The 22,303-nt window shown below is 46.1% G+C and overlaps 1 protein-coding gene across 4 annotated transcripts in view; it reads left to right on the top strand.

Annotated features, from left to right (window-relative positions):
* The window catches only part of lama3 (laminin, alpha 3), a 500,534-nt gene that overhangs the window by 3,445 nt on the left and 474,786 nt on the right, over nucleotides 1-22,303 (top strand). For all 4 annotated transcript variants that reach the window (XM_078541180.1, XM_078541178.1, XM_078541182.1 and 1 more), the window contains exon 2: nucleotides 10,058-10,210. In XM_078541180.1, the coding sequence (XP_078397306.1) occupies nucleotides 10,058-10,210 (153 nt within the window). The remainder of the gene's footprint in view (nucleotides 1-10,057; nucleotides 10,211-22,303) is intronic.

Below are 22,303 nucleotides of genomic sequence, written 5' to 3'. Positions count from 1 at the left end.
TCAGTAAGATAAGAGCCCATGGTGTTAGAGGCAAGGTACTAGCATGGATAGAAGATTGGCTGTCTGGCAGGAGCCAGAGAGTCGGGATAAGTGGGTCCTTCTCAGGATGGCAGCCGGTGACTCGTGGAGTTCCGGAGGGGTCAGTGTTGGGACCACAACTTTTCACTTTATACATTAATGATCTAGATGAAGGAACTGAGGGCATCCTGGCTAAGTTTGCAGATGATACAAAGATAGGTGGAGGGACAGGTAGTATTGAGGAGGCGGGGAGGCTGCAGAAGGATTTGGACAGGTTAGGAGAATGGACAAAGCAGTGGCAGATGGAATACAACATGGGGAAGTGTGAGGTCATACACTTTGGTAGGAAGAATAGAGGCATAGCCTATTTTCTAAAAGGGGAGAGAATTCAGAAATCTGGAGTGCAAAGGGACTTGGGAGTGCTAGTCCAGGATTCTCTTAAGGTTAACTTGCAGGTTGAGTCGGTAGTTAGGAAGGCAAATGCAATGTTGGCATTTATTTCGAGAGGACTAGAATATAAAAGCAGGGTTGTGCTGCTGAGGCTTTATAAGGCTCTGGTCAGACCACATTTAGAATATTGTGAGCAATTTTGGGCCCCGTATCTCAGGAAGGATGTGCTGGCCCTGGAGAGGGTCCAGAGGAGGTTCACGAGAATGATCCCAGGAATGAAAGGCTTTACATATGAGGAACGTTTGAGGACTCTGGGTCTATACTCGATGGAGTTTAGAAGGATGAGGGGGGATCTGATTGAAACTTACAGAATACTGAAAGACCTGGATAGAGTGGACGTGGGGAAGATGTTTCCATTAGTAGGAAAGACTAGGACCCGAGGGCACAGTCTCAGAGTAAAGGGAAGACCTTTTAGAACAGAGATGAGGAGAAACTTCTTAGCCAGAGAGTGGTGATTCTATGGAATTCATTGCCACAGAAGGCTGTGGAGGCCAGGTCATTGAGTGTATTTAAGACGGAGATAGATAGGTTCTTGATTGGCAAGGGGATCAAAGGTTACGGGGAGAAGGCGGGAGAATGGGGTTGAGAAACTTATCAGCCATGATTGAATGGCGGAGCAGGCTCGATGGGCCGAATGGCCTAATTTCTGCTCCTGTTTCTTACGGTCTTATGGGTCACAGTGGTTCGCATGATGGATCACCCAATTACATGATCAATCACATGACTGGGTCACACAATGGGCCACACTAAAGGATCGCACGATTGAATTACACAAATGGGCAAACTTTGGGCAATGATAAGATACACAAATGGGCCACACAAGGTGTCATACGTCGATCACATGATGAGGTACACAAACAGGCATATGATGGGAAACAGTGGGGCTCTGGTGATGATTTGCACTGAAGCAGTGACTATAGAAACCATTCAAAACCCCTTGTGTAGAGCTTATGTCAAGTGGGGTATTATTTTGATCAGGTATTTGCTGCCGATTGATGTTGGGCTGATAAAGGTTCAATAATTTCATCAAACAGTGTATCAAAAAAGTTAGCATTTGTCAATTTTTTAAAAAACTCAGTTTCTCACATTTACATAATTGAAAGCCTTGCGTGTTTCTGTCATGTTTTGGTATCACTGTAAAGTGCAACTTAAAAATGACACCACAGAAGAGTTAGATTTCAGAACAGAGGGATCAAGGGCAGGATGTAGGAAGTCAGAGAACCGTTAAAGGGTTGAGGGCGGAATTTAGGGGGACAAAGTACCCAACAGGGATAAATGAAGGTGGCCTGACTGAGTAACGGGAGGGTAGCAGACAGGAGACAATGGTTCAAGAGGGATAAAGAGAAGGAAAAAAAGGATAGAAGTAATGGGCTCAGGATTAGAATGGCAGTTGATCATTCCATCCTCTTCAAACATTTCTCTGTTGTTCAAATGAATTGGGCTTTCCTTTGCCTGATTCCCTTTTTACCGATCTAATCATTGCTAGAGATCTTTTTCAGTCCCCACAGCATTATCTCTGGTGTTACCCCAAGGAACTATCCTGGGCTGCATCCCCTATTTTTTATCTAGATTTTTCCTGACAATGGCGCCAACCAAAGACATGTTCTGCATGTACACTGACAACACCTCTCTCGACCCCTCCACTGCCTCGAAATATCAGACTGCTCATGTGTCAACTTTTCCTTGATGAGCTGCAATTTCCTCTAATTAAACATTGGGAAGGCTGCAGCCATTGTCTTTGGTCTCGGTCACAAACTCCATTATTTCACCACAGATTGCATTTCCTTCCTTGGTCACTGTCTGAGAATAAACTGGACTGTTCACAACCTTAGCCTCCGGCCCTCAGCTGATTTTCCACCCAATACCAGAACCAAGTTCTGATGAAGAGTCATACAGACTCGAAACGTTAACTGTGTTCCTCTCCGCAGATGCTGTCAGACCTGCTGAGTTTTTCCAGCTATTTTTGTTTTTGTTTCAGATTTCTGGCATCTGCAGTATTTTGCTTTTACCATTACCAAGGTGTCTATTTCCACGTCTGTAATATCACCAATTTCCGCCCCTGCCTATGCACTGCTGAAACTTTCATCTATACTTTTATTACCTGCAACCCAGCTATTTCAATGTTCTCTGGTTCAGCTTTCCATCTTTCACCATCTATAAACTTTTGCTGCCTCAATTTTAAAATTTTCATCCTTATTTTCAAATTCCTCCATGGCCTCGGCCTAACCCTTTCCCGGTAGGAACATAGGAACACAGGAGCAGGAGTAGGCCATTCAGCCCATCGAGCCTGCTCCACCATTCAATATAAACAGCCCAACATCAATCGGCAGGAAATACCTGATCAAAATAATACCCCACTCGACATAAGCTCTACACAAGGGGTTTTGAATGGTTTCTATAGTCACTGCTTCAGTGCAAATCATCACCAGAGCCCCACTGTTTCCCATCATATGCCTGTTTGTGTACCTCATCATGTGATCGACGTATGACACCTTGTGTGGCCCATTTGTGTATCTTATCTTTGCCCAAAGTTTGCCCATTTGTGTAATTCAATTGTGTGATCCTTTAATGTGGCCCATTGTGTGACCCAATCATGTGATTGATCATGTAATTGGGTGATCCATCGCTTCAATGTCTTTTTTCCCCACACTATCCACATACACCTTTATGTCATTGGTATTTAGAAATTCGTCAATCTCTACTTTAAACATACTCGATGGCTGAGCTCCCACTGCCCCCTGGGGTAGAGAATTCCAAAGATTCACAACCCTCTGATTTAAAAAATTTCTCCTCATCTCAGTCCAAAGTGGCTTCCCTCTTATTGTGAAATTGTGACCTCTGGTTCTAGAGACCCCACCCAGGGGAAACATCTTACCTGCATCTACCTTGTCCATTGTCTTAAGTATTTTGTAAACACCTCCTGCCTCACTACCCTCTGAGATTTCTGTATTTCTCAAACCCTGGTCACTTATACATCTTTCATTCTCTTCACCCTACCACTGGCAGCCATGCCTTCAATTGTCTAGGCCCTAAGCTCTGAAATTCCATGTCTAAACCTCTTAGCCTCTCTCCTTTTAGATGCTTCTTAAAACCTACCTCTTTAAATAAGCTATGACTCCAACCAATTTCTTTGGTTTGCTGTCAATTTTTATCGAATAACACGACTGTCCTTGTTTCTCTATGTTAAAGGTGCTATCAAATGCAAATTGATGCTATGTCAATGCAAGAGTGGAGATAGAATTTAAAAGTTGTGTTGGTGATCTAATTCTCAGCTACAAAAGTACAGGAGGAATGAAACAACATAGAGGAGGTGGTTTCATCCACCTTATCAAACTCAATTTTCACAGCACTTTGGAGATGGTCTGGGAGGCAGGAGGGCTGACATGTGCTGTTGGAAGGCATTGGGAAGACAGCATATTGCCAGGGGTGGAAACCTCAGTGACGTGGCTCCATCCCCTCATCAGTCAGCCAATTGAGCCACTTAAAGGCCGAATTGAGGGCCACCTCCTGCTCCCATGGGCATTTTTATTGGATAGGGCGGGCCTGCTGTGGCCAGCAAGTTCCTGGACGTTGTGCAGGCCCCTCTTACTTGGGGGTTTCAAGACCTCTCGGTAGCAATGGCTGCCCAGTGCCTAACTCGCCAGTGGTTTTCCATGATCACTTTCCCTCACCACAATCATAAGAGCCTGCCTGCCTGGCCCCAGTTTCCTCAAAATAACACACCAGACTTGAAGGGCTCCTCAGCATTGAGGTGCACCAATCCTCATGCTGCAGCCTCAGCGATGGGCACTGTTAGCTTCTGAGCTGCTGCTCCTTTGGTTGGGCACTCCTCTGATTGAGCAATGGGTTGCTGTCCTCAATTGGAAGGAGGCCCTGGCAACAGTCTGTTGATTGACCAAAAGCTAGTCTAAGGTGCTGCCGCCCACCAGTGTGGGGTCAGCTCCCACTTTCAGCCCCCATTGTGGGACTTGGAAAAAATTCAGCACCTTGTGTCTAACTTGTTTGCATGCAGATACACCCCAGGGAATTTACTGCACAATTAGTTTGTTTTACTTTTTTTTTGCAAAAATATACTTTATTCATAAAATATCTTCAATCACATTCCAAGCCATTTCAAAAACACCATTACAAGGGTACAATCCGGTTAAACTTTTACAAAATGTATCACCAGGTGCATCAGTACAAACAATATTACAATCATTTACAGCCTTTCATTTTGAGCTGTACAGCCCGAGGGGCTCTAAACAGTTCCCAGTCTCTCGGTGCGCTGTGGCAGAAAGGTCTTAGACAGCGACCCTTCCCCATTGCGCCTTTGCGGCAGCTGCCCCAAGCTTTAGTGCGTCCCTCAGCACGTAGTCCTGGACTTTGGATTGTGCCAGTCCGCAACAATCGGTCGGGGACAACTCTTTGTGCTGGAAGACCAACAAGTTTCGGGCAGACCAAAGCGCGTATTTCACCGAGTTGATGATCCTCCAGCTGCAGTTGATGTTTGTCTCGGTGTGTGTCCCTGGGAACAGCCCGTAGAGCACAGAGTCCTGTGTCACAGAACTGCTCGGGATGAACCTCGACAGCAACCACTGCATCTCTCTCCAGACTTTCTTTGCAAAGGCACAATCCACAAGGAGGTGAACAACGGTCTCTTCCCCACCACAGCCACCTCGAGGGCAACGTGCAGAGGGGGTGAGACTCCTGGCGTGTAGGAAGGATCTGACGGGGAGGGCCTTTCTCACCACCAGCCAAGCCACGTCTTGGTGCTTGTTGGAAAGTTCTGGCGATGAGGCATTCTGCCAAATGACTTTGACAGTCTGCTCGGGGAACCATCCCACAGGGTCCACCCTCTCCTTTTCCCTCAGGGCCTCTAGGACGTTACGTGCTGACCACTGCCTGATGGACTTGTAGTCAAAGGTGTTTTTCTGCATAAATTTTTCAACGAGGGACAGGTGGTACGGCACGGTCCAACTACTTGGAGCGTTCCGTGGCAGCGTGGCCAGACCCATCCTTCGCAACACCGGGGACAGGTAGAACCTCAGCACGTAGTGACACTTCGTGTTTGCGTACTGAGGGTCTACGCACCGCTTGATGCAGCCACACACAAAGGTGGCCATCAGTATGAGGGCGATGTTGGGCACGTTTTTTCCCCCTTTATCTAGAGGCTTGTACATCGCGTCCCTACGGACACGATCCATTTTCGACCTCCAGATAAAGCGGAAGATGGCTCGAGCGATAGTTTGTTTTACATTAATGGTGAAAAATATAACAAATTCAATTATAACCACTAACTTCAATCAATTGGAATATAGCTATCTTTTCAGAAACACTATATAACAACAGTGACTGCACTCAAAGTAATCCATTAATTGTACTTTAGGATACCCTGAGGATGATTTAACATGCTGAAGAAATATTTATTTCTTGTGTTCAGGCTTTGTAGTCGAAACTTGTTAAGGTGAGCACTTGTGAACACGAGTATTCAGATGCACGAATGTTCCTTCTGTTGCATGCCTGAGCATTGGCTTTCAGCGTATGCATGGCTGTGGTCTCTCACTGATAACGCCTAGTGTTAAAACACCTTTAGGCAATAATTTGGGTTGAAACCTGGATGTTTCATGGACACCACAAACTATCTGAAATGATGAAAAACTGCTTTACTACCAAGAGTGAACCATGTAAGATAGTCACTAGTAAATCCAATAGGGAATTCAGGATAATGTTCTTTACCAGAGAGTGGTGAGAATGTGGAACTCGCTATCACAGGGAGTGGTTGAGGCGAACAGCAGAGATGCATCTAAGGGGAAACTGCATAAGCGCACGAGGAAGAATGGAATAGAAGGATACGCTGATAGGAGGTGATGGGATAAATAGAGTGGGAAGAGGTTCATGTGGAGCACAAACGCCTGCATAAACCTGTTGGATCGAATGGCCTCATCCATTCTGCATGTAATTTTATATTATTTTTGAATCTATGTAGGTCTACAGAAGTGTTATTTTAATTAAGGCTTTTTATCAGTAGAATGGTATTTGTAGCAGAGATTGCCCTGGGCATGTTGTGTAAAATCTTATTTAAATTAAATTCTGGCAATGTGTTTTGAAATGAGAAGTCTAATTAGATACATTTTAAAGTGAACTTGTTTAAATGTTGTGATGTTTTATGTAATGCAGTGATTGACTAGGCAGGGAACTCATCCACAAGAAAAGGAACTTAGTCTAGAGGTAATTAGCATGTACTGTGAGTTTTATTATGTTTGGGAATGTGGTGAGAATGAGCATTTTCATTTGGTGTCTGCTCACCTCATTGTGGAGGACAGATGTTTACTGTTGTGTTGAGATTTTTCTTTTTTATATAAGGTGAAACTTTTGGCTTGAGTATTCTTTGTAATGGACATTAGTCAGACAATGATGGCACATGTCTGACCTCTGAAGAAGTCATATGGACTCAAACCATTAACCTTGTTTCTCTCTCCACAGATGCTGCCAGACCTGCTGAGTTTTTCCAGCATTTTCTGTTTTTATTTCAGATTTCCAGCTTCTGCAGTATTTTTAAAAAATATTATAATGGTACATACCAATTACATTGTTGGATAGCAGTTGTCCAGTTGAGAACAGGTAATTTTTGATGACATTTGTGCAATGTTGTGATTGAAATGTGGAGGTTTGATTAGGAATATAATAAATGGGAAGAACATTCAGGAACATAGAAACAGGATAGGCCACATGGTCCCTGGGATTCATTCCACTACTCGATTAGATCATGGCTGATCTGTTTCTTATCTCCTTTGACCTACCTTGGTTTCATAATGCTTAAAACCCTTACTTAAAAGAAAGTCTCTCAATCTCAATTTGAAATTTTCAGTTGATCCCCACCCTCAACAGCATTTTGGGGGAGGCAGTTGCTGATTTCTACTTGTCTTCCAAACCCATGGCTTCTACCGCCTAGAAGGACAAGAGAAACAGGCACAAGGGGCCGATTGGCCTACTCCTGCTTCTAATTTGTATGTTTGTACCCAAGCCTCAATCCTTTACATGCAGCAGAAGAAAAGAGCTGCTGTGAAAGTGCAACAACTATCACAAACTCATCTTCATCCTGGGATCGCTCCTCACTTCATGCAGCAGGTACCAGGTCCCAATAAGATTGTTCAAATTTGCAACAGCTTACTCGGTATAAGTCTACCTGCTGCAAAGTTTAAGCAGAGCTAGCCGACAGAATAATCAAGCTTGTGACAGCATCTGCCCTGATAGAAATATTCTTGGATCAACCCAAAGGTTACACCGTAGAAGCACTACTGCAAAGTGGATGCAAGTACAAAGCCATACTAGTGGGTAGACAGAGTCTACAGGCCATGCGTAATTCACCCACCATTGGCATGGTATAGACAATACAGGCAAGCTTAGTGAGCGAGTGAGGGGGTGCAGTCTCCTCCATGCATCCAGAAGTTGTCCAGTTTTTAATGCTGTATGCAAGGCATGTGGCACCAGGGGACATTGGGAGCACCAATTGGAAGCAAAGCCCAAAACAAGTGGTTTGACATCACAAGAAGCTACAAACAGAGGCCAGACAGGTGCAGCATTCCAAACAACCAAGAGTGCGCACCAAACTGCGTCAAGACAAAATCCATGAAATGTCTCACCAAGCAAAATGGTCTGATGATGACCAGAGCTTTGATACATAAAGTGAGCAGACATCCAGCACAATGAACATCAAAGAATGTATTGGCACAGTGGTACCAACAGAAGCCTTTGCCACTGCCCAGATTATATGTCCACAGATGCAGATCAGCATAACCCATATGCACAACTGGATACTGGTGCAGGTGCAAACATCCTTCCCCTTTTCAGAAGTGGCAAGTGATGGTTCAACCAACCAATGCCAAACTCACATACAATGGCTTGGAGATTCCATTCCTAGGATCCATTACACACAAGTGTCCATACAAAAACTCACCCTGGTCGCCCCAGCTGTTTTATATCGTGGACACCATGGATCCAGCCTTCACAGGCCTACTGGCATGCAGGGACCTGTCCTTGGTCACCATCCACAGTATCATCAGGACAAAGACCAAAGACCACAAAGCATCATTGGGAGAAGACCATCTAACTCTGCAATGCAGGTCACCAGCTAACAGGCTGAGTAGCCCAATTTGCACCAAATTTGTATACCCATTCCAAACGTGCACACTTTATCCTACTGCAGAAACAATGCAGAACTATTATTCAACAGACAAGTGTGGACAACCCTCCCCAGTCATCACTTGTTGATACTCCCAGGACTGCAAGATGCATTGATTGAAAAACAGGGGAAGAAGAAAGATGCCCATGTGGGTGAAGAATGACTAAACCTGAACAATGGACAGAAGGTTTGAGTACAACATCCAACAGATGGCATCTGAAATCCAGCAGAAATCGTCAGCATATGTCCAGAACCAAGGTCGTATTAAATATGATCATCAAATGCCATAACAGTGCAACAAAACAGATGCTAAATCAGAACAATACCACTACCAGAAACACAGAGTAACCCTATTGCGAACAGAACAGGGTCTAAGATACAACACAAAGCACCCCTAACCAGCATTCTGAGAAATTACAGCTGCCTTCAGCAAAGACCACCATAACCAAATCTGGACGGATAAGCAAACTGCTGATACATTTCAGGGACTCTTAAATTGATTGTTTTGTGTAATCATTAATTCAGGCATAATGTTATTTCCTTTTGCTGTCATGTAAATAGTTTAATTTTTTAAAGATAAACCTTTTTTCACAGGCAGAACTCATGCGTTCTCTTACAGCTCACGATCAGCATGTTTTGTACGGAAAGAGATGTGTGTTTTCTTACCTTGGAATCTGTATCCCGATTGAATAATTCAGCAGCAGGCTTTTATGAATTTAAAAATAAAGTATATTATTTATTCTCATACACTTATCCCATTTAAACACAACATCACATGCACTCAGTCTCACACACACACCCACAAAGATTGGGTACAGATAAAGGTCATACAGTTTTACGGATTACAGTTATCTCAGTCTCTGATTTACGATCTCTGGTCTCCCTCATTGCAGACCTGTGGACTTTTGAATGGATTAGATGATTTAAAGTTAGACCGAGGGTCCTGTAAAGCGAATGGCTCACAGCAGGTTGTAAAGTTTCTTGTAGGTTTCTTGGTTCTCAGGCAAGCTTTAAACTGGAACAGGTTACACACATCTGCTGGGTCTGGAATCACATGTAGGCCAGCAGATTCCCTTCCCTAAAGGACACAGACATGACATGTCAAATGTCCACCTTCTATAAGTGGTAATAATGCAATTGAGATCAATGTAAAAGAAGAAAAAAAGATATGAGGAGGAATGAGATAGTCTCACAAAGAACAGTGCAAAGCTGTGAAAAAAGGAAAAAAAGCCTCTTGTCCCACTCTTGATTATGATCTTAATTACAATACTTCAAGTACTTGGGCTTAAATTATTTCCACTTGCTAATGATGAGAACAGAGTTGTTTCTTGAAATTGTGTACAGCTATCTATAAAAGCATTTCAGAATTAAACGTTGGTCTTAATTTTAACCTTTATATTAATCCTTCATTTCATTTTATTTTAGGGGCAATTCTGTGATCACTGTTTGTCTGATGATGCGTACAAAGCTCATGCAATCACCAATGCCATCGATGGTACTGAGCGCTGGTGGCAAAGCCCACCTCTTTCACATGGGCTACACTACAATCAAGTCAATGTCACTCTGGACTTTGGTCAGGTTGGTAAATGGAGATTTTTTTTCATCTTTGGTTGATGCATCTGTTATTTCAATACCAACTTCTTTGAGTATTATATCCGGGCACCAAACATTTGGAAGGATGTCAAGGCTTGGAGAGCGTGCAGAAGAGATTTATAAGAATGGCACCAAGGATGTGGAATTTGGTTATGTGCAGAGACTTAGAGAAGCTGAAGGCTGAGAGAAGTACTCTTCACAGTTGGGGAAGTTAAGTGGAGATTTAACTGAGGTGCTCAAAGTGATGACTGGATGGGCACTTTGACAGATTAAATAAAGATAAATTGTTTCCGGTGACAAGAGGTTCGGTAACCAGGGGACACAGATTTATGGGATTTTAAAAATTAATCCATGGAATGTGGGCGTCGGTGGCTAGACCAGCATTTATTGCCCATCCCTAATTGTCCTTGAGAATGTGGTGGTGAGCTGCCTTCTTGAACCGCTGCAGTCCCCGTGGTGTAGGTACACCTGTGGTGCTGTTAGGAAGGAAGTTCCAGGATTTTGACCCAGTGACAGTGAAGGAACGGCGATATATTTCCAAGTCAGGATGGTGTGTGGCTTGGAGGGGAACTTCTAGTTGGTGGTATTCCCATGTATCTGCTGCCCTTGTCCTTCTAGATGGTAGTGGTTGTGGGTTTGGAAGGTGCTGCCTAAGGAGCCTTGGTGAGTTTCTATAGTGCATCTTGTAGATGGTACACACTGCAGCCGCTGCTCGTCAGTGGTGGGGGGAGTGAATGTTTGTGGATGGGTGCCAATCAAGCGGGTTGCTTTACCCTGGATGATGTCAAGCTTCTTGAGTGTTGCTGGAGCTGCACTCATCCAGACAAGTCGAGAGTATTCCATCACACTCCTGACTTGTACTTTGTATATGGTGGACAGGCTTTGGGGAGTCAGGAGGTGAGTTATGCACTGCAGGATTCCTAGCCTCTGACCTGCTCTTGTAGTCACAGTATTTATATGGCTAGTCCAGTTTAGTTTCTGGTCAATGAAAAAAGAGGACGAGAGAAAGCTTACGGGGAACATAAAAACTGACTGTAAAAGTTTCTATAGGCATGTGAAGAGAAAAAGATTGGTGAAGACAAATGCAGGCCCCTTACAGTCAGAAACAGGGGAATTTATAATGGGGAACAAAGAAATGGCTGACCAACTAAATACATACTTTGGTTCTGTCTTGTCAAAGGAGGACACAAATAACATACCAGAAATTGTTGGGGAACACAGGGTTTAGTGAGAGGGAGGAACTGAAAGAAATCAGTATTAATAGGGAAATTGGTGTTGAGGAAATTGATGGGATTGAAGGCTGATGAATCCCCAAGGTCTGATAATCTATATCCCAGAGTACTTAAGGAAGTGGCCCTAGAAATAGTGGATGCATTGATGGTCATCTTCCGAGATTCTATAAATTCTGGAACAGTTCCTGCAGATTAGAGGGTAGCTAATGTAACCCCACTATTTAAAAAGGGAGGTAGAGAGAAAACAGGGAATTATAGACCAGTCAGTCGGTAGTGGGGAAAATTCTAGAGTCCATTATAAAAGATTTAATAGCTGAGCACTTGGAAAACAGTGACAGAATCGGACAGAGTCAGCATGGATTTATGAAAGGGAAATCAAGGATGTAACTAGTAGAGTTGATGATGGGGAGCCAGTGGGTGCGGTTTATTTGGACTTTAAGAAGGCTTTCGACAAAGTCCCACATAAGAGATTAGCGGGTAAAATTAAAGCGCATGGGATTGGGGGTAGTGTATTGAGATGGATAGAAAACTGGTTGGCAGACAGGAAACAAAGAGTAGGAATAAACGGATCTTTTTCCAAGTGGCAGGCAGTGACTAGTGGTGTACCGCAGGGATCGGTGCTGGGAGCCCAGCTATTCACAATATATATTAATGATTTAGATGAGGGAACTAAGTGTAATATCTCCAAATTTGCAGATGACATAAAGCTGGGTGGGAGGGTGAGCTATGAGAAGGATGCAGAGATGCTTCAGTGTGATTTGGACAAGCTGAGTGAGAGGGCAAATGCATGGCAGGTGCAGCATGATGTGGATAAATGTGAGGTTATCCACTTTGGTAACAAAAACAGGAAGGCAGATTATTATCTGAATGGCTATAAATTGAGAGAGGGGAGAGGGGAATGTGCCACGAGATCTGAGTGTCCTCGTACACCAGTCGCTAAAGGTAAGCATGCAGGTGCAGCAGGCGGTAAAGAAGGCAAATGGTGTGTTGGCCTTCATAGTCAGAGGATTCGAGTACAGGAGCAGGGATGTCTTGCTGCAATTATACAGGGCCTTGGTGAGACCACACCTGGAATATTGTGTGCAGTTTTGGTCTCCTTATCTGAGGAAGGATGTTCTTGCTATAGAGGGAGTGCAGCGAAGTTTTACCAGACTGATTCCTGGGATGGTGGGACTGACATATGAGGAGAGATTGAGTCGATTAGGATTATATTTGCTGGAGTTCAGAAGAATGAGGGGGGATCTCATAGAAACCTATAAAATTCTAACAGGACTAGACAGGGTAGATGCAGGAAGGATGTTCTCAGTGGTGGGGGAGTCCAGAACCAGGGGTCACAGTCTGAGGATACGGGGTAGACCATTTAGGACTGAGATGAGGAGAAATTTCTTCACCCAGAGAGTGGTGAGCCTGTGGAATTCGCTACCACAGAAAGTAGTTGAGGCCAGAACATTGTGGGCAGGATTTTCTGCCTGCTAGGCACCAGACCCAATCTCTGACGGGCAGGGAGCCAATCCCCGCCGGAGAAGCGGGCCCCACCGCCATTTTAAGTGGGCGGCCAATTAAGGCCTGCTATGCGATTCCTGTGTGGGCGGGGGGAGTGATTCCCCAAAAGCGAGAGTGCGCTCTATCATGCATGCGCACATCTCCCTGAGGCTAAGTGCTATCTCAGGGAGATCGCGAACAGTTTTAAAAACATTAAAAATAGAAAAAAAAAATCCTTAACATGTCCCATGGCATGTTCATAAATTACACTAAAACTTTATTAAACTTATTAAATCTCTACGTGAAACCTCATCCCGTGGGTAGATGAGGTTTCCTGTTTTTTCTATTGCCCGCCGGGGCTCCTGGCTGACCCGCCAGCCTTAAGGTTGGACGGGCCGGTCCTTTAATTGTTTCAATGATCCTGTCAATGGCCTCAATTGGTCATTGACAGGTTGGCTGGCCTGCAGCTGATTTTGCTGTGGGCCCACCTTCCTGAAGATTTAAATGGGGCAGGATGATGTCGGGGGTTCCCCCCGATGTCATCCCGTGTCATTTTACGCGTCGGCGAGTGGGCCACGCCCCCTGCTCGCTGACGGCAAAATTCAGCCCCGTATGTTTTCAAGAAGGAGTTAGATATAGCTCTTGGGGCGAAAGGGATCAAGGGATATGGGGAGGAAGCCGGAACAGGCTATTGAGTTGGATGATTAGCCATGATCATGATGAATGGCGGAGGAGGCTCGAAGGGCCGAATGGCCTACCTCTGCTCCTTTTTTCCATGTTTCTATGTTCCCAGGATGTTGATAGTGATTGGCAAATGAACCAGAGGGAGAGATGAGACTTTTTTTTACACAGCAAGTTGTTGTAATCGGCAATGTGCTGCCTGGAAACAGATTCAATTGTAATTTTAAAAGGGAATTGGCTAAATCCTTACAAGGGAAAATATGCGTGGCTATGGGGAAAGAACAGGGAGGAGTGGGCTAATTGGATTGCTCTTTCAAAGATGCTGGCACAGACTTGATGGGCCGATTGATTGTCTCCTGTGCTGTAAGATTCTATGATGATGGTGATTAGCCGAAGTGGCAGTCGTATTTCCAAGTCAGGGTGGTGAGCGGCTTGGAGGGCAACTTCCAGGTAGTGGTGTTCCCATCTATCTGCTGCCCTTGTCCTTCTAGATGGTAGCGGTTGTTAACATATTAATAATTAAAATCTAAAATTCTTCTTTGCTGACACACTCCTGGTTTAAAAATGATTTGGATTAAATTAATTATTTTAATGATCAATGTTACAGCAAATGAAAAAATAACATTCTGAGGACTGGTCAACAACATCGGGCAGAATTTTTATGGCTCCCCGTCAGCCCCGGGTTTGCCCCGAAGATGTCCTTGGGCAGAATTTTGCCCTTGGCATGCAGGCTTGGTGGGGGCGGGCGGGGAACGGTCGGGAAGGCAATTTCTTGCTGGTGGGCCAATTAAGGCCTGCCCAGCGCAATACACAGTGGCAACACTGAGTGCTGCCTGTCCGGGCAGAGAGCTGCCTCTGGGAGATGAAGATATATGAGAAAATATTATTAAAAGAATAAAAATGTAATGAAACATATCCCTGCTCATGTGACTCTGCCACGTGAGCAGGGACATGTTAGTGATGAAAAAATATAGTTTTTATTTGATTTTTATTAGCTATTGGATGAGGTTTCCAAAAAAGTGCAAAGGCCACTTGGGCTTTTCGCCTGCCTGCTAACCGTAAGGTTGGATGGGTAGCGAATACTTTCTTTTAATAAACTTGCTGATGGCCTTAATAGGCCTTTTAGTTGTTGGCGGGCAGCCACTGACCAAAATATCGTTGGGATGCACGCCCGATGTCATCACGCGTAATTTTATGCTGGGTCGGGTCGGGCGCATGCCCACCCGCTGAGCTAAAAATTTTTTACCCTGTGTGGCCTTCCTGCCGCACTCCTGCCCATCCCTGACCTGTCTGCAAATTTACATATGACAGGCAAGGCCTAGGACGGCCTGCTTGCCCTCACCCCAATTCAGGCCCTTAAGTGGCCATTATTAGCTGCAATTTTGAGGTTGATGGGACAGGCAGGGAGGTGAGCACAGCAGTTCCCCTGCTCGGGCTTTGGACAGAAGTGTGTTGGGGTGCACCTCCATCAAGCCTTACATCTGGTGTTGTCCCCACCCCCCACAAGGTCTGCCTCCCATGGGTTCTCTCTCCCGCCCCTCCCCCGACCTCTCCATCAAGACCTTCAACACCTTTTGCCCACTCTTCCCAGGCCCCACCTCCCCTTCCCACCATCAGGCCCTCTACACTTACCTGGTCCTGGATTTCGGGACTTAGAATCTGGGGTCTGCGTGTGGTCCTAGTCCTGGCCACTGCTGCCACTGGTGCTGTTGAGACTACAGACTGCCCGCCAATCAGATTGGCCCTCACTCGCTGAGGCAGGACTTCCTTCCAAGTGAGGGGCCGAGGCCCTGTCTCCAGCTCCATGAAAGAGCTATCCAGTTAGTCCCATTCCCCTGCTCTTTCTCTGTATCTTGCACATTTTTTATTTCTAATTATTTCCCCAATTCTCTTTTGAAAGTGATTATTGAATCTGCTTCCACAACTTCCGGCTGAGCATGCTGGATCTTGGGGAAGAATTTTCCCTCTCGCCAGGGGGGACGTTCAGGAGTGGGCGCACCTCCAATAGGCCCCCCTGATCGGGGGCGTGCCGCCATTTTACGTGGGCGGGCCAATTAAGGTCTGCCCAGCATGACGTCTGGCAGGAAGTGCTATGTGCTCCCTGTGCAGGCGGTGGGGGGGGGGGGGTGGGGGGGGTGGGATTCCCTCAGTCGGGAGTGTGCTCCTTTGCGCATGCGCATGAAAGAGAGCGCTCATCTCCCTGAGGCTAAGTGCTGCCTCAGGGAGATCAGCGCCAAATTCAAAAATGTGAAATATAGAAAAATTAAATTTCCCTGACATGTTCCCTCATGTGACATTAAGCTTTTATTAAATTTTTAAAAACCTACATGAAACCTCATCTCGCCCGTGGATGAGGTTTCATGCATTTTCTAAAGCCCACCAGGGCTCCCAGGCCTGCCTGCCAACCTTAAGGTTGGACGGGCAGGTCCTTTAGCGACTTCAATTAGTTTTTCAATGGCCTCTATAGGCCATTGACAGGTCGGTAGGTGCACAGCTGATTCGGCTTCGTCCCCACCGACCTGAAAATTGGAATGATGCGGGGTGATGTCGGGAGTTCTGCCCGATGTCATCCCTCGTCATTTTACGCGTTGGCAAGCGGGCCCCGCCCCCCACTCGCCGAACTCAACATCCTGCCCTTTAACAAAAATCTTGCCTCTGGATCTTAAACCAATGACCTTAAATCTGTGTCCTCTGATTATTGAATCTCCTGCAAATGGAAACATTTTCTTTGTATCTATTCTGTCAAATTCCTTCATAAATACAAATATCTCTATTAAATATCTCCTTAATCTTTTGTTATAAGGTGAACAATCCTAGCTTCTTTTGTCTGTACAGAAATAGGAATCAAAATCTGAAAGGCTGAACTGGAGGGTTGCCCACTAGCTGGTTGAGACTTATGTTTATCGTTTACAGAAATCCTCAATTAGAATAAATAAGGAGAAACTGTTGTAACCAGTGGACTCCAGGGCTCAAAATACACAGACTCAAGACGAATTCACCCTGGAAACCTCACAAAATAGCTGAAAGCTTAATGGTGGGGGCGAAAGATTCAAAGAAGGTTAGCCCCATATATTTTGATTCAAGGATCAGTGAGCACAGGAGACAGAATCTGTAAGGAGCTGCTCCTCCAATCACAGATTCTGTCTCGACCATGTAGCTGTTTCAGCTCCTCCAGTCACAGGTCCCCCCACCCTTCCCACTGTTCTTTTTCCTGATCTTGCCCTCTTATCTTGCTGGGGTGTCCAGTTTTCTTGGGCAGCAACATGGCCTGGATGTTGGGCCCTGCCCTGGACTATGCTGAGTCCTTCCAGCAGCTTTTGAACTCCTTGTTGTCATGGGTGGCGAACTACGGGTGACAGGGTTGAAGCGGGTCTTCTTGTTGTCCCGCGCTGCGTTGCCAGCCAGGTCCAGGATCTCATTGGTGATCAGGTAGGTGAGGGCTCTGGCCTCGACACACTTGGCCTAGTGTCCCTCGCACGCTGTGCTGTAGCTGGTGGATGTGTCTGACAGGTAACAGGAGACTGACTCTGGAGGAGCTGGCCTTGCCTTTGGCCTGAGCAGGTACCAGCCACTGGGCCTGCTACCTGTCAGGGAGGAGCCAATGAGTTCTCCACACCCTTCTGCCCTGAGCTTTTCTCCTCTTGGCGGAGGCTCACTAGGCTCTGGCTCTGAGCCCTAGGGTATCCGCCTGTAACTGTGTCTGGGCTGGGCTTCAACTGAGGCGGGTTTGCAACTTGGGAATGGCCAGCACTAGTGGGCAGCAGCCCAGTCTCTGTGTGTGTGTGTGTCTCTCCTCCCACCCCATTGGAGAAGTGGTAGAGCATTACCTTGTGGTTCTGTTTTCTTACATTTTGTGCAATAACTTGGTACTTTGAACTGATATTTCTAACAAAGTGTCATAAAGCAGAATTGAGTTGTAAGAATGTTATTTACTTTGCAGAGTGAGGAACCACTCATCTAAGTTGTCAGTGAAGCTCAATTAGCTTACAGTTGAAATTCTTGATTAGATTACAACATTGAATCTCATTCCTTATGTTAAATGTTTTCTGTAGATTTACACCCATGCTCTTTGTAGCCTTGCGATTTCTGTTTCATTGTACCAAATGGTCAGAATTTGAGATAAATCTGATCTTAGTTTATTGTTGCAAATTGGGAATTGCATTTAGAATCGAAAGTTGGGAGACAATACCAAGGAATTACAGAAGAATATTATCTGAACTCCTCAAAAGCAGCCCCCGTAAACTGAAAAATTGCTCCTGAAACTCAGAAGCTAGCCTTCAATAAAACCTCAGGAAGAGCCCTTGAAAAGAAAAATTATTTTGACTCCTGGAGGACACAGATTGAAGATAATTGGTAAAAGAAGAAGTGGGGAGATGAGGAGGATATTTTTTAACGCAGTGAGTTGATATGATCTAGAATGCTCTGCCTGAGAGGGTGGCGGAAACAGGTTCAGTAGCAGCTGTCAAAAGGGAGTTCAATAAATACTTAAAGGCAAAACATTTGCAGAGCTATGGTGAAAGAGCAGGTTGAGTTGGACTAATTGTATAGCTCTTTCAAATAGCTCTTCCCAAATAGCTCAGACATGATGGGCTAAATGGCCTTTTTCTGTGTTGCAAGATAACTAAATGATCATATTAAATAGTGGAACATGCTAAGAGGTCCAACAGGTTTGGTTAACCATTGAATTTCAATATAATGTTTGGATAAGTGATTTTGAACAATAGTTTTGAAACAGAATTTTAAACTAACATAAGCTTTTTTGACTTCCAACCTACTCTCCATTTACATACTATTGTATAATATTAGAATTAATGGTTTTCTTACTTCCCAAATTCCACCTTGCCACACAAAACAACCCCTCCTCTCTCCATCCCTTGTCTATGTTTTAAGAACACAGATAACTATACTTGTTTACTTTTGTTTGCTTGTTGAAATATTTGCCGACTTTTTGTTCATAAATAGCTTCCCAGATTTAACAACTAGTATTAAAATGTAACAATAACAATCTATCTTTTTAGTTCCTCTTTTGATATGAATAAAAAATTCATTTAACAACAAAAACTTATATCAATGCAGCATTTTTAACGTAACTTCCAGAGCATTAGAATGAAATAAACCAATTTTACTTTTTAAGTAAAGAAGGCTGTGGATTATTTTAAATTGACTCAATCACTCCAAGGGTGAAGTACACGAACTCATGTACAAATACATTGTTTACAGTGATTTTGGGCAAACACCTTTTAAAGTGTCTGTGACAAAGGATTTACTTGCATTGGAAGCAGTACAGATAAAGTTCACTAGACTGATTCTTGGGCCAAAATGTTCTGTTTGGTGGGCGGGCGGAGCAGGTGCTGATGTGGGCAGGTGTGGACCTGTTCGCCGCCCGCGATCGGGGCCACGCCACCATTTTGCACAGGAGGGCCAATTAAGGCCCGCCCAGCACATTTTCGACACCTGTGGAGAGCGGGAGTGTGAATTTTGCGGCGGGCGTGTACAGACCGCCAGGTCCAATGGCGACCTGGCAGTCTGTTTAAAAGAAGGCCTGGCAGCCTCCTGTAGGCTGTTCGCTATGGCCAGCTGCAGGCCCTACCACACGGGGTCTGCTCAGCAGGTCAGTGTTGAGGGAAGGGCAGAGGAGGAGGGCAGGCTGCAGGGTCTGCTCCAGGAGCAGGGCAGGCTGCAGGGTCTGCCCCAGGAGCAGGGCAGGCTGCAGGGTAGGCCAACAGGGGGCCAATGTGCCCCTCGCTTTTCTGATGATTGCCTTGCTGTCCTTGTCGAAGAGGTGGCAGCATGGCGGGAGGTGCTGGTTCCCCAGGATGGGAGGAGGAGGCCCCCCCCCCCCCCCCGACAATGTAATGAAGCGTGCGGAGGTGGTGAGCTCCCACGACATGGTGCAGCGCACCTGGATCCAGTGCCATAAGCACTTCAACAATTTGTTGCACACTGGCAGGGTGAGTACCATGTTGGTGTTGGGCATTTAACCCAGAATGTAGCCTTAGCCTTTGAGGGCCCCCCCGCCCCCAAGTCTTACTGTCTTGACTGCATTGAATCATGTTGGGCATTTTTTGTACGCTGGGTGGGCAAGCAGATAGTGCCCATGCTTACATCAGCCTCAGTTGGTTCATGAGGAGATGGGCTCTCCCCCGCACCATATGTTGGTTTTAGTCGCATATGACTAGTCTGGGGGCAACCTGCAGGAGATGCAACTCGGTACATACTCAGAACTCCAACATATGTCCTATTCACGCTGATGAGATTGTGGAGGGAAGCCTGAAGGTCTCGTGGGCAAGGGCCATCAGCTGCCCTCGGCGCCGCACCTAGTTGTGCCTCCTTGCCATGGGAGCGAAGACCGTGTGTTTCTTAAAGTGATGGACGCAGAATGTGTCCAAGGAGGCCATTCACAGACTGATAGAGTCAGACGTGTGGGTCATAGACAAAGGTCCCTCGGCCCTTCGAAGATGCGCGTGTCCAGCACCTTCCAAAGTCGCCTTATCCCATTTCTGATGACTATCCCCATGGCTTTGTATGCCATGGCATCGCAACTGCACATCCAAATACTTATTACATGTTAGGAGGGTTTCTGCGTCCACCACCCTTTCAGCCAGTGCGTCCCACATTACCGTGTGCAAAAGTTCCCCATCATCTCACCTGTCAACATCATGCCCTTTACCTTAAATAAATGCCACCAGGTTACTCATCACTCCGCCAAGGGGAAAGTTGGTTTCTGTCGACCCTATCTATGGCCCTCATAATGTTATGAAGCTCAATAATGTCACCCCTCAATCTCCTGTGCTCCATGGCAAATATCCCCAGTCTATGCTATGTGTCCTCATAACTCGAACTCTCCAGCCCAGCATGCATCCTGGTCAGTGACCTCTGCACTCTCTCCATTCCAATCGCATCCCTCCCATGAAGCGCTGATCACAACTGCATGCAGAACTATAGCTGTGGCCTCGGCAGCGTTTTCTGTACTTGCAACATGACCTCCCTGTTGCTACATTCTATTCCTCGGCTAATAAAGGCAAGTATGGCATTTACCTTCTTAAACGCCTTACATACCTGTCCCACTACCTTAACGGGCCAGTTGACATGCCCAGCAAGGTCCCTCTGATCCTCCTTGCTTTCCACAGTCCTACCATTCCTCGTGTATTCCCGTACCTTGTTTGTCCTGTCCAAGTGCATCACCTCACACTTATCCACATAACATTCCATTTGGCATTCCCTAGGCCATCTGACCAGCCAGTCTCTATCTGCTTGTAATGTTTTGGCCTTTTCCTGACTATTTGCCACCCCACCAATGTTCATCTCCTTAGGTTCTAGAAGGTTAAGCGCATAATGAGCCTGGGGGAAAGGGATGAAGTGTGTCACTGTGTGGATGCTACTGATCCACTGTCCTAGTTGTTATTTTCAGCGTCATCAGAGGCTGGCAATCAGGCTCCATTACAGATGCCCCCTGTCACACCTAAGGGTCGTGAACTGTCACCTGTGTCACACCATTTCTGCCAGGCAGGCACCAGCGCAGATACTAGCACATCGGTGGGAATTGCAACATCGGCTAGTGTCCCGGGGCACAGTGGAGAGGGCACGTCACAATTGTTGGAGGAGATGGCAGAGAAAGGGAGTGCCGATGGCGCCAGCAGCTGGAGGACTGCAGGGGACCAGGCACATGCTGAGTTATGGCGTGATGATGTGCCTCTGGAGTCATCCGTGATGCAGCAGCTGCAGGAAATGCGGCCGGGTGTGCGGGAGCATCTGGGAGTGTTGGATGACACCATGCTTCGCTTGGTGTCGGTGGTGGAAGAGTCCATGCGGAGCATGAGTGATGCCATGAGCCTCATGTCAGAGTGTCATGCTTCCTCCATGGAGAGAGTGGCGACTTTCCTGGAGAGGGGCTTCCAGGAGAACCAGGGAATATGCTCGGTCCTGCAAGCCCTCACAGCGCCAGTGGCCACAGCTGGTCATTGGCAATGTGGGAGATGGTCTGGGCACCAATTTCCCAGAGCTGTTGTCTCTGCGGGCTCCTTGCAGGGCGCTGTGGATGAGGGCAGCAGCTCCTCCGCCCCTCTGCCAGTGACCGTTGCATCCATTGAGGCTGCAACGACTGGGGAGATGCCAGCAGTGGAACTGACCACTCCCTCCCAGACGGGGCCAGCATAGGCTCCATGGGCCAGAGGACGTCCGCCAAGGTCATCGAGGCCACCAGGACAGCAGAGTCAGCAGGCTGTCTCAGAAGTCACTCCGAGTAATGGGGCGGCACCAAGATGTAGCACCCATAAATGTAAGCATAAGGCGCCTTAGGCACACCACGGGTTTCTCACTGGTGTTTTTGTGTTGGCCCTAGATTAGGGAATTATTATTTCTTGCTGTTGTAAAAATGTTTTGCTTTTTGTTGGACCATATCATGGGTGAAATTAAATCCAGATGTTACCATGGCTGAGGGTGGCTCCTTTTTGCTGCATTTGTATGTTTTACAGACATGTCATGAATGTTGAGCGGACTTTGAGGTTTATATACAAAGCCCTTAGTTGCAGCTGATTAAGTGGCAGATGTAGCGCTTAGGAGCTGTGTATGGAAGCATCAGGCAAGGCTGGTCCTCCTGATCCATTTGTGTGGAGCTAGCTAAAGGTTCATTGGATTAAAATCTCCTGGGTGTCCCTGCCTCCTTGGCGTAGTGCCGGCTCAG

Source organism: Cetorhinus maximus, chromosome 4 (assembly GCF_964194155.1).
Source record: "Cetorhinus maximus chromosome 4, sCetMax3.hap1.1, whole genome shotgun sequence".
NCBI classification, from domain to species: Eukaryota; Metazoa; Chordata; class Chondrichthyes; order Lamniformes; family Cetorhinidae; genus Cetorhinus; species Cetorhinus maximus.
Note: the sequence above shows the minus strand (reverse complement) of the source record. Positions and strands in the feature narration are given on the sequence as shown.